This window comes from Monopterus albus, unplaced genomic scaffold (assembly GCF_001952655.1).
Source record: "Monopterus albus unplaced genomic scaffold, M_albus_1.0 scaffold464.1, whole genome shotgun sequence".
Taxonomy (NCBI): domain Eukaryota; kingdom Metazoa; phylum Chordata; class Actinopteri; order Synbranchiformes; family Synbranchidae; genus Monopterus; species Monopterus albus.
Genome location: NW_018128344.1, coordinates 71,216 through 84,409, shown reverse-complemented (window position 1 = coordinate 84,409; position 13,194 = coordinate 71,216). Strand labels below are relative to the sequence as shown.

General features: G+C 40.4%; 1 protein-coding gene across 5 annotated transcripts in view; it reads right to left on the bottom strand.

Moving 5' to 3' along the window:
- The window catches only part of LOC109952498 (neurexin-2-like), a 108,184-nt gene that overhangs the window by 72,423 nt on the left and 22,567 nt on the right, over window positions 1-13,194 (bottom strand). For 2 of the 5 annotated variants that reach the window (XM_020587602.1, XM_020587606.1), the window contains exons 2-5: window positions 11,267-12,409; window positions 10,218-10,238; window positions 5,155-5,184; window positions 4,903-4,914 (exon numbers count right to left, since the gene is read on the bottom strand). In XM_020587602.1, the coding sequence (XP_020443258.1) occupies window positions 4,903-4,914; window positions 5,155-5,184; window positions 10,218-10,238; window positions 11,267-11,969 (766 nt within the window). In that variant the 5' untranslated portion in view covers window positions 11,970-12,409. Of the gene's footprint in view, window positions 1-4,902; window positions 4,915-5,154; window positions 5,185-10,217; window positions 10,239-11,266; window positions 12,410-12,779; window positions 12,878-13,194 lie in introns of those variants that run through there. The other 3 variants (XM_020587607.1, XM_020587603.1, XM_020587605.1) reach the window with 3 other exon arrangements.

Below are 13,194 nucleotides of genomic sequence, written 5' to 3'. Positions count from 1 at the left end.
TTTGAGTAGGAAAAAAAATGGAGATAATTGTCACAAACAGGGGGAAAGTAAAGACAGACAGGCACATTGGTGGTTTGGGTGTTCTTATAAGATTTGGTAACAATAAGAAACTATAAAAAAAAAAAAAAAAAAAAAAAAAAAAAAAAAAAAACTGATATTGGTTTTGTCTATTTTATTGTTTTTTAGAATTTCACATATTAGCAACATAACTTTTTGTAAGCTACACAGAAAACTTTATCACCTTTGGTGCCGAGCATTTTAATTATAATACTAATAATGATACAATCAAATTCTTGATATTACATTTCATTCAACAATGAATGCACTTTACACAAAATAAAGTTTTTTAAATTAGAGTTTTTTTGACAGTTATTGCCAATACAACATGTTCAAGATTTTAAAAATTGCCTTGTACAAATTAGTCTGAATTTTAAAACTCCAAAGTATTTAGAAGCAAGACATAGATCTGGAAAACTTTTGAAAACATTACGGTGGCAAAAGGTCATTTTGTATTGTGATTTTTCTGACCACTCCTGTGGAATCTGTCTCTGACCTGTAGATTTGATAGTCCTAAATTATAAAACACACTGTATTATATTTTGTATCGTAATTTGCTAAGGCCTTGCACACACGTACAGTACATACAAGTGCATTAACACATTCTGACACCCACACCCAATATTTACAGTATTAAAACCCACAGTACAGGTTACATTTCTAGGATGACAGGTGTTGCCATTAAACTATTATTTTACACTGAACCACAGGGATATTGCTAAATATTGTATAACACAGTTCTTGAACTCATGAGTGGGCTGTTTCAAGCTGGAATAGACATGCCTTCCTTTGCTTGTTTGTACAGTGCAACCTCGGAGTTAGTGAGCAAGCTGTTTCTAGCTCGAAGGATAAGCTGTCTCTTATGGTTATTTATTTATTTTTTTATTTATTGTCGATAATGAATGTTGGATTTTGAACAATTTAAGCCAAAATGATCCATTTGCCCCATTAGTCTTTAGCTGTGTAGTTAACAGACAGCAGCTCATTCAACTATCACTGTTGAGCCTAAATGTGAAGTTTATCATTTGACTGATGTTGTAGGTGAAATGTAAACCCAAGTGCTGGTGCAGTCCATAAAGTGAACACTGAAGTCAGCATATTGTGGTTGAAAAATGATGATTCTGGCACGCCAGAAGGCCTTATTTAGCAAAACATGAGTGCTTACACTGTACATCCAGCGCATAACCCAAAAGGCCCAGTTAGCATTTAACCTAATATCTAAGAAAAAGATCATAAAAGAACAGTTTAACAAACCATTTTGCACCAAAACATGCACCCATCCTGTGGCATCTTTCTATCACTTCCAACTTTCCATAAGGAAAATGCTACCAGCAGATGACCCTGGCAGCAGGAAGGCAGTGGCCCTTTGTCTGCAGCACCAGTGTTCACCAGCTTGTGAAAAAAGCAGTAATGGCTGCTTTTGCTCTGACACCACACAGACCATGGTGCCAAGTTGGAGGAAAATGTCATCAGAGACACTGGCTACAGTCAGTACACCAGCTAATAAGAGATGCTGTTGGAGTAGTTTAGGACGTTATGCATGCTGCAGCTGACTGGATGGCAGAGCTCTCAACTGCACATATCAGCAGTAAAGAAGGCTCAGCAGAATATAATAGCCGCACCAAAAATCTCTACACGTCTCTCCTGCCTCTCCTCACACTGTCATTGACTTCCTGCATTGTACCATTGTCTGCCTCACGGTCTCCGTCTTACTAAAAAAATCACCCTTGCACCTCATGAGCTGAAACCATAAAATGCCCATCTAAATTCAGGACACAAATATTAGGGAGTCACTGCTAATGGCCAATGAAGTGAATGTTCACAGATACAAAATATGTGAGGAGCCAAAGACTCCTGGATGCCACTTTAACATTAGACAAGTTAACTTTCAGATAGTTAACAGCAGCTGGTGTTGCCCATGTCCAAAAAGGATTATCTGTAAAGTTATAGTGCCAAGAGCTATACATTAGCTGCCTACTGTCACAGTATGAGACACATCAAACACAGCAGAGAGACAGCCTCTGCCATCAAGTGAGAAGACATTATCTTCTATTACTTCCTATCAGCCCATCTGTTCCAGTCTGTTACAGTTAGACTGTGCTGAAGTGGCTGTACCACATGGAAAATGCAAACATGTGGGTTGTTCATTAATATTAAGCTTTACAGCTGATTAATTTCAAAGTGTTCCAAAAGCCCAGGGCCCAGATGGCAGCTGCTGACTTGGTCTCCTGCTCAGTGGCAGGGCAGCAGTTTACCTTCAGTGTGGAGGCACTCTAGGTGGTCAGGAAGCTACACCTGTGTCTGAATAATCAAACGATTACAGTACATGCGTATTTCAGTGCACACAAGCAATGAGTTCAGGGACTGAAGCACATGCACAAACAGCCACTCCTAAGTTTTCTAAAGTCTGTCAAAAGTTAATTAATTTAAGAATTGTGGGACTCTTTCCAGTGAGGGACAACTGTATTGTGTATTTGATTTGAAGTTATTTGTGGCCAAATAAACAAATATCAACTCAAAGGACTCTCTTGAGAATTCCCGCAGGCTAAAGCTGGAACACAGTCAAAGTTAACAACGAACGTCTGCTATGAATCAAACTTTGTCTCATGTATATCCCATGAAGTCAAATGTACAACACTTTGTCACTAATTGTAGCTGTGCTACACCTGGCGACCAATTACCAATTACCAATTCTTGCCCTTTAAAACACATTTACTGTGTCAACTAGTAAATATTTGCTATAGCAGCGCTATTCTAATCACTGTACATGAGTTGGTGGGAGCATAAAGTATCCAACTGCACTGATCTGTCGGAGTGAAGTAGGAGCTTAAATTGAACACTTTCTTTAGGCCTTGTGAAGACTGATTACTTTGTCTGAACATGAACAAGTTGCTCCCAAAGCGGGTAACCAAAGAATCTTAATTTGTAATGTCACAGTCATACAGCCTGAAGCTGCACCATTTATAGTGGGTGAAAAACTGGTGTAATTATATTGTGAGAAATTTGGAAGCCTTTTCATCTCCTATAAACGACCTCAATATTAGTGTTATCAGTTCTACACTAGAAAATGGACATGAGAACACCCAGGGTACTGCCACACCGTATTTTTTCATCTGACAGATTTGTGTTCCACTGGCGTGGCAACAATGTAATACACGTATAATATACAAAGCTATTTCAGTTTACATCGGCAAAGTATTTATTTCTTATTGATAAATAAAAAACTGAATCTGCTAATGAACAAATGTAGTGTTTATGTACCTGTAAAAAAAGGAGCCTAAATGATGACCAAAACAAACGTGCTTTTCTGATCAGATGAGTCATATCGGGAAACCCTGTGAGATGTTTATTTAGTCAAAGTTCATCCAAGAAAATATCTTCTGTAGAAAACAGTGGAAGTAACATTTTGGCTGTGAATAAAATGAGGATTTGAGCAGTGTATTATACTGTCAGTGGGTCATCAAAGCCAAGTCTCTGTTTAGAGACAACACTGATTGCCATGGAGACAGAATGGCAACTTTTATCTCAATCTCACCACATGTGGCAGAAAACACAAAGCATAAATAGCGCAGACTTCAGGGTCCCTAATATTCAGCCATATGCCTTACATTGCATTGGAAGAATGCTTTCTTACCAGGTTTTACATTGCAGTACTGTAGCTTTACTATAATTCAGATGCTATTCAACATACATCCATTATCTCTGCCGCTTATCCTGAACAGGGTCGTGGGGAGCCAATCCCAGCATTGGGTGAGAAGTGGGGTACACGCTGGACAGGTCAGCAGTCTATCACAGGGCTGACACTTAGAGACAGACAACACACCCACTCACTCCTACGGGCAATTTAGAGTCACCAATCAGCATAAGCTGCATGTCTTTGGACTGCGGGAGGAAGCCGGCGCACCCGGAGATAACTCACGCAGGCACAGGGAGAACATGCAAACTCCACATAGAAAGGCATCGGGTCGGCTGTGGCACCATGCAACCTGCTATTCAACATTTAAGTTAAAATAGTATAGTGCGTGTGCATATGTGTTATCCTTATCTGCATTACTGTGTCTGAATAAGACCAGGTACATCAGAGTAGCATCTATCCATGACTAGTGGTGTTAACAATGCATTGCGGAAATGTGACGGTATGAAAAAATGAAAAATTGATTGATCAAGTCAAAATCCCCATTTAATTTATTTGTTAAGGCAAGAGCAGGCAAAAGGCCAGATCTGTTTTCTTTTCCAACCTGTTGTTGACCGTGATCTTCATTAGGGTTAGCTACACTAGTCACTGGCCACACTCTAATCTAACTACACTCTAATCCACACAACAAGCAAAATGTTCAAATGAGAAACAAAATGTCTGAAAACAGTGCTTGTGGCTTTACATATGTAAGATGAATCGTTACACCCCTATCCCTAGCTCTTAATTTTTTGCTGGCAAAGGCCTGCTTTATAAAAATATCTCCTCGGTCAGTAGTTTGAAATCTCTTTTCATTATCTCACCTGTGCTTATATGAATATTTCACACACTAGTATAGCTATTGCAATCTAGAAATCATGTGTAGGAAATGTTATTTGCAACCCAATTATTATAAAAACCCAGTGACCACACATTTGAGAAATCAGCACAAAAGACAAAAGAATCCTAAAAGAGAAATTCTTCCGATTATACATTTTTGTATACTTCTGATTACTTTAACAGAAAAAAGTCTTTAAATTAATTTTTGTGTGGACCTAAGAAATATCTTTGGCATGAAAAATCTCTTTAATGTTTTATTACTCACACTGCTTTTTCCTTTGAAAACACCATGAAACTAAACCAAAGAGATGCTATGAGCATAAATGCATTACCTTGGCGAAAAACTGCAGAGGCCAAAGGTGATGTTCCCGGAGCTCAGTCAGTGGTCAGGACAAGGGTTTGACGGACAAAAATTGAGCGAGCAGTGAGCATAACGTGACAGGAAGCAAAAATGAATAGGCAAGTATGTGAGGAAAGAGGAGAGGAAATATTAGTGCAGCACAGGTAACTAAAAGGATTTCAGGGGAAGGGAAATGTTGTGATCAGGTGACTGGGAAGGAAAAGCAAACCAACAGACCCCATACCTTGGCGGTTTAACATCAGGTGCGCCAGACCTTGAGGGAAAGAACAGAAAAAGGATACGAAAACAGGAAGTTCATAAAGAGGTTTGGGAGAACAAAAGCATTGTCACAATGTTGGACTGCAGTTTGTGACAGACATCCTGGGGAAGGTACGGATGTCAAAGTTCAAACTGAAATATAAAAGGGAAATCAAACTAAAAACAGACAAACATCTCAAGGGAGGAGAGGGAAAGCAAGGAAAGAAAAAAACATCTTGATTGTGCAACCCTTAAAAGCAGTTGCTCACAGAGATGCTTTTTTCTAAATGGAACACATATTGTATGTTTTCTTGATGCAGACAGCGTTTGAGATGTACTATATCACTCAGCTCGACTTGTCTACATACAGATATCTTGCATGTGAGGCCAATGCAGATGAGTCTTTAACCTTCTTTATGGCAGCGCTTTATGAAAGGGCAGAAGTGACACCACTAAATCTCCTCATCCACTAAACCTTCAGCAGTATTTCATACCATTTCTCACTTTACCATGTAATAGAACTGAGAAGGTCTGGGGGTGGAGCCTGAGGAGTACACCTCTGGCATAATAATGTAACAACCATCCCATAACCAGCCAGCAATGTTCTGACACACCTGATCTTTCAATTTTGGAAAAAGCAACAGCTGAAGGGAGCTGAGATCTGATACTGCAGCACCTTAAAGCCTCACTGACTTTAAACCATCATGAAATGGGTCAGCCAAGAAAAACATGTAGCATCCCACCACCATATTTTGTCAAGTTCAAGGTGAGGGGATTAGCCCAAAGGTGCTGAGCGCACGGGCCAACACATACAGGACATATGGTGCAACTCCTCTACACAGTGAGAACAGCAGACCAACTCCTAATTAACATAACATATTCCTGGGCTGCTGGTATTTGCACAGTTGCAATACTCTCTCACAGTGCTGGAATCAAAACAAATGGAACTAAACTGAAAATGCACTGTGCACCACCTCTTACTCAGACAAATATCTCAGTAGGTCATCCAGAAATCATATGCCATGCCTCACCTGCTCCCCTTGGCAAATCGAGGATGGGGATGACACAGTGCAACTCCACTGCTGAAGAGATGAGCCCTGTTGTGCCAGCCAACACAAACAGCTCTCATCAGTGCATCAGCACTCTAATACTCTCATATAGCAAGTCACTCTTGCAGAGTTCAAGTCCCAGTTCAGTCATTAGATACAACCTTATGAAGGGGGCAAGTCACTGTTGCACAAATCTCCTCCAAACGTTCCGCTGAACAAGGCTGTTCGTGCTGTAAGCTTCAGTGTGGAAAGGACCGGATTACTCCTGGGATGGTCCTTGCCTGCCAACACGTAGGCTCTTTGATACAGTGTGCCACTGCAAAGCCAGTGCCTGAGCCTCTGCTTAGACAGGATTCACCCACAAACCTGTCGACATAGCAGAACAAAGAGCTGCTGTGTGCACTCCCATTGTGGCTGTGCATTCTGCATGACAAGCCAACTTACGTACACACAAGGCGTAAATTGTGGCACTTCTTCCGCTTCTCCTCACCACCCATCAGATTATCTTATTCTCACTATACATAGTAAAATATGATGGGACTTGAGCTCACGCATCATCTTCTGCGGGTGTCTATATCCTCAACTCATCCTTATGCTACTGTAGCTACTTAGCAAATGTATGACATGGAGGCAGTAACAAGGGGGGCTGCTTAGCATTAGCTCAGACAAAGACACCCAACAGTGCCAGGTACTGCAGGAGGAAGAGCTGGAAACATTTTTCCGGGGGAGGGGGGGCCCATTAGCCAACTAATAAGCAGAAGAATTCACAAAGCCAGAAGCCATTGCTTCATCAAGCAGGGAAAAGCCCTGTCTAACCCTTCACTCCAGTAATTTTAGTGTAGCTGGAGGAAAGAGCTTTGACCCGAAAAATGCACAGCCACGATGACCCCACATACTTCTGATTTTTGTCGAGCACTGGGGTGAGGAATACTGACCTGCAACCCTCACTAATCCATCTCTGGCTAATGGAGACGGATGCTGGTGAACAAAACATGTCGGGGCAGGCAGCACTTAACAAGTGCCTCAGCAAACGACTTTGACTTTCACTATGTAGTTGTCTTTCAAGAAAGTTCAAGAAAAAACTGGATGTGTAGAGCTGCTGTTGTTTTAGGGCAGCAACCAACTGAATATGCTCATCCTACTTGGCTGAGCCTGACATCCAATTTGCACAGTGTGGAAATGCAGATATACCTGTACAGCTCCATTACAGGGGCAAGCCTGCATGAAGAGAAACCACCCTTCAGTAATCTACTAGTTTTATATTTTTAAATAAGAAACCATCTTAGCTTGATAAAAATGAGTTTCAGGGCAAACAAAAGTCTATAACCAGGTGATAGAAGCTCATTTTTATTAAAATCTTAGCATGCTGCTTTTAGGACTCCTTTGACTTGGCCTTTTTCTGTAATGAAGGAAATCAAAAGCCCACTGTTGTAGTCTTGAAAAGGACTGATTTACTTTGTGGATGTGGTGTGATTTCATCATGACACTCCATAAAGGACTGTGAACAGCTATCATCTGTTAATACTACTAAGCATTTGCTGTGCATACACACATCTTTATCCATCTATATCTGCCGACCTCAAATAAATCAATAACTGTACAACACAACGAAACTGTTTTCAGTCCACCAAGCATATTGCACCTCTGGCCACATCCCTTAATGACATTAAATGCTTCCAAATAAAAAAAATAAATAAAGAAGAGAATTTATATTAGTGTAGCTGCTAAAGACATATTAATTTCATTAATGGTTCTTTTTTGTTTATGACACTATGAAGGTTTGGAAATACTTCTAAGAAGACAAACACTGCTAGTTGGTGTGTTTAACTAAACACACAGTGAAAAAACAAATGCAGATGTTTTAGGAGTTCCCAGTCATAACACTGACATTAATTAGCAAACATCTAAGAAGAAAGAACTATTGCATAAGGATTTAAGAACTTTTATTCCATGAAAAGTACAGTATTGTAGAGTCTGTTGTAATGAGGGATTAGACCAAGGTCACTTCTGTTGAAAGATGCAAGACCACAAGGAGCAGCTTTCTCACTTTTGATGGTTTCTCTACTTACTTTGCATGTATTTGTAGCTCTTAGTGTGTCATTAGTGTGTGGTCACAAATAAATATCTGAAAATAAAAAAAACAAACAATGACAGTGTGTTGGTACTTGGCATGTGTGGGCTGTGAAAGGCTTTCCTATACATTTGAAAGATTGCTCTGTGGTCTGTATCTGTCTTGTGTGGTGGCTGTCCTTATCTCTCATTCACAGACCTGTTTTTTTCCCCCCCTCTCACAAAAACATCAGAGGATGCCGGACTCTTTTTCATTAGAGCATGCCACACCATGCCCTTTGTCCGCATGGGTCGACGGGAGCCCACGTGCTGCATACTGTAGAAGAACTCAAGCAACTCACCTGCAGTGCCAAAAGGTTTTCACTGTCCTAAAGCAGTTCCTCAGACAAATAAAGATAACTCCTGCACCACTTACAACCCATAGCCAAGACCAAATATAGCATATGGGTTACCATCTTTGCCACCTCTGGGAGGAGGAGGAGGAGGAGGCAATTTAGCTAATGCATAGATTCATCTTGTTGCTGCCAAACAGCTCATGAAGTGCTTTATATGTAGTGTTGCAGAGACATCTGGGGAGTATGATTTTGCTGTTGTCACTGTTGTTTTCAAGCACTGCGTGTTGGGGATCGTCTCCATGTCAAGCTTTAATCCAATAAACGTTCTGATGTGCTCTCTTTGCAGCATGCCATTTAATAATGCCTGCCAGTTTGCTGTGAGCAGAGCCATACTATATTTGCTCATATGAAGAATGATTAATGTGGTTTTGGAAATAGTGCAGAGATGAAACCTATTAACTATTACTGGAGCATATTACAAGCATATAGTACTGTACCACAGTCAGCAGGTATTTCTTATTTTAAATACAACATAGAGATACCAAAATATGTTCTACCTCTAAAAAAAAAAACATTGTAAATACCCATATTTATGTCATTAAATCCATTCTACACTGATATGCTTGTATTGTGCACAGCAATATTAAGAGACTATACATGAAGACAATAACATTTTGCAATCTTCGGTCTGTTTTGCCTTCATACAATTTCGTAAAGCAGGTGTGCATAGGCCTGTGCATTTTGAGTCAGTAACAATGATTTATAATGTGCAGTGGTTCAGTGCACCTTGTGCGGGTCTCCAGAGCCTGTTGGCTACCCTTTCACCAGAACCAGCAGTACTTACTGGGGAGATGGATGCCTCGCTCTGGAGCAGACTAAACAAATCTCCATTCTCACTTTCAATCTTCATTTCCCATTCTCAGTATATGCACCTCATTAGAAACCAATAAAATATTGCCAGTAACATTAAAAATGCCCCTTTTCCTGCCAAAAGACATTTGTTCCTCTTAAGAAAATAATCTGAAAAAAACATCATTATGTAAATAATGTTACAATTTGACAAATGTCAAGGCTTCATATTCAGCCGTGTTGCGCTGGAGGATTTGTGCTGTCAAGTCTGAGTCCGCACATTGACCTTAGAGCACAATGGCATAAAGGATTTAATAAAGACTTAACAGTAAACAGTAGTTTAGATGAAAATATGCACCGAAGGCAGAGGGAAAATACAGAAGTTAGAAATAATAAAAGAAAACATCTCTGTACAGTCATTTTCTCTGTGATGCAGTATATGAATGCTCCCCATATTGTGCAACACCCACATACACTGCAGACCTCTCCAGTCACCTTGAGCACACTGATTATATATACAATGAGCATTCAGAGCATTAAGCACCTTTTGCTTTGCGACCTCATGACCAGTGATAGTATATCTCCCTTCAGCTTAATTTGTTGGATGTCAGAACTGCAGTCCAAACTGACAATAACCAAACATACTCAGGCACACTGATGCTGTGGTAAAGGCTTTTGCTAATAACAGCATCATGAAAAACTAATTATTATCATCCTTATGCTCATAATATAATGCACTGTCTTACCTTCTACTTCTTTCTGGACAGCTGTAGGACAGTAAAGAAAAACAGACATGTTTAATGTAGATTCATTCATTCACAGCTTTAGCGTTCAAAAGAGCCTGACAGAAAAATGCTTTCAGGTATTCTGATATTTAAAAGCCACGTTCGCTTGAATGTTATAAAACAGTATCACTTTGCACTTGTAGGTTCACTGTTTAGCTATAGCATTCCCAGCTCCTTTATCTTATTAGGCAGGAAGGTTCACTACTCTAACCCATACGGAGGAAGGCTGCAGAGCTTCCAAGCCAAACATTTACTAATGACTACCATTTTAAAAAGAGGAAACTTCTTTTGGCAAAGTGTTAATTAATCACTTCCAGTCTCTCCTCTATAAAGTTCTGTAAAGTTCACTTTAAAATGCCAAGGTCTTACTGTTCCTTGTAGACTTCCCAGAATGAGAAAAAGACATCCATTTCTAGCAGCCAGTGAAAAGTCTGTGTGTTGAAAACAGCTGTCACATTAGGAAGCCGTTATTCTTTATGACTTATGAAGATAATTGCTGAGACTGTAGACTCAAGTAGCCTTTAAGTACTCCAGAAGCATACTTTGACCTGGATCCCTTTAAATGGGCTTTATTGATTATTCTCTGGAGCTCATTAAGTATGTATATGAAGAATAAGATATTAATAATATATTTTAGCCATTTAAAAGCCAAATGATTTCAGTAAACAAAGTACCAATGGCATTACAAAAAAAAAAAAATCTGTGAATGAATTACACAGTTACTGTAGTTGCATAAAAATGTCCAGCATATCACAATTTTATATAAAAACAATGTGCATTTAAGTGTTTGCTTGTTGGCCAGTAGTGGTCAAGTGCTTCTTTTATATGTGACCCTTTGCAACTTGCAATATTAACCTATATATTAATATATACCAATATTAACCTGCCTCCATTACAACTTTAAAAAAGCAACAGATTATCTATTAAAAGTAAAAGGTGTCTGTCCCCAACTCACAGAGACTAAAAATACATTTTGTGACAAACAAGCCAAAAGATGACATTTTACGTACCTTCGTGGCAGTACCTTCCCCTGTAGCTGGTATTGACACAGTCACAGATGACCTCTCCCTGGCTGACGGAGCACAGGCCTTTGTTGCTGCAGGGAGAGTGTGTGGCACATATGTACTCCAAATCACTATGAACAGCTTGTCCATCCAACAGCACTGGTAGTGCCTCTCCGAGTTTCAAATTGACTATAAAGCCCTGGAACGGTGGCTCATATTTAACTGTACTGGATGTCAGGGCAGAGAGACGCACATCAGGTGAGATCCCCCCTACGTAGAGGTCGCTGGCCACCACCATCTCTTTTCTCTTGGATTTCACCTCAGCAACTTTCTCCTCACTGTCCACCACTAGCCTGGTCTCTCTGTAATTACGGGAAAGAAGAATTCGGTGCCAGCGCTGATCGTTGATCCGCGTCTCTGTATGCAGAGATGCTGGTTCAGCGCAATGGATGGTGAAGCGCATCTGGAGCCTCCCGTCTGCAATTAGAAGCTCCAGGAAGTCACAGTTCCCTCCATCATCCAAATACAGCACCAGGGCTTTGCTGATGCTGGTTTTCAGAATAAAGCTGAGCTCACCTGTTGTTTTAGCATCCCACTGACCATAGCGTGTCCACTGACCAGGAACCCCCTCATATTCCAGAGCCATTCCTCTTAGCACTAACCCAGCTAACAATAGTAACAAGGAAGCCTTGCTTTTACACCTGCCCATGATGATTACTGTCTACAACTGTTTTGCTCCTCTGTGGTCTCTAAGTCATATGCATCCAATATGACCGTGAGAAGGAAATATTATCTGTGTCTGTGCTTCTTTTGTTATCACCCTAAAAGTAGAAGCAATAAGACTGCAACATCCAGATGCAGTAAAAGAGTCTCCTTAGCCTCGACTGTCTATCCAGATTCTTTTTGCCATCTCTCTGTGGGTGACATGTGACAGAATGAACAAATGAGGTGCAACGCAGAATACTTTGCATCTACTTTGGATCGGCTGAGAAAGAGAACAAACAACACAAGCGATCCACAATACTGTGTGCTTCCTCGTCTTCGCCATCCAGTGTCTTGGCCTCCATCCAGCAATGTTCCTGTCAGTTCTCCATGGGTTAGCTAGGCATGCAGCCTAGGTGCACCCTCCACTCTCAGCCTCCCAACATCCTAAGACATAAAGAAGAATGTGTAATGAGTAGCTGGAAACTAACAACTGATTAAAAACAGTAAAATGTCTTGTTACAGTACAGTTGTTACAGTATGAATAGCATGGCAAATTTATTATATAATCTAACAAATCACTGAAATTGGTAGACAGGGAACACAGAGATGGGAGTGACTGATTGTTATGAGGATTAGAAAGTCTGCAGTTAGTGGCGATGCACATTTATACATTTAATATACAGATAACTTGTTGTTGACTGTTACTTGGCCTAGAGATTCCAGCAACATGTATGATGCTTTGGCCAAGTAACATATCAGTGCTGGTGCCCTACCTCATTTCTTCAGGCAGAAAGAAAAACAGAGGGTCTCTCACTAGTTTGCTGAGAACTGTGTTGATTTCCAAGAAGCTTCTGGGGAAAAGAACCCCCACAGATGTTTTGGTGCAATGCATGGCCTCACTAACTTTAGTGATGTTGAGCCCCTTAAGCCCTCTGCACTCCTTTGGCTCAAGCTAAGCAACACATGCAGGCTGGATGCTGGGAGTGATGAACAAAAGAAGAAAGGAAAACTTCAGTATACTGTACAGAGGAGGGTCTGCGTCCCAGCCCCAAGGACACGGACACCATTCTTTGTCTAAAGTGGGAACCTGTCTTGACTCATCAGAACTACCATTCATGCTAAAAGCTACGACTGCTTTCAGTCATCCTGTGGAACTGTATCTGAGGAAACTACACATACATTATATACTGTGTACTAAGAGACAAAATCTGTATTTAAAGGACAACGGT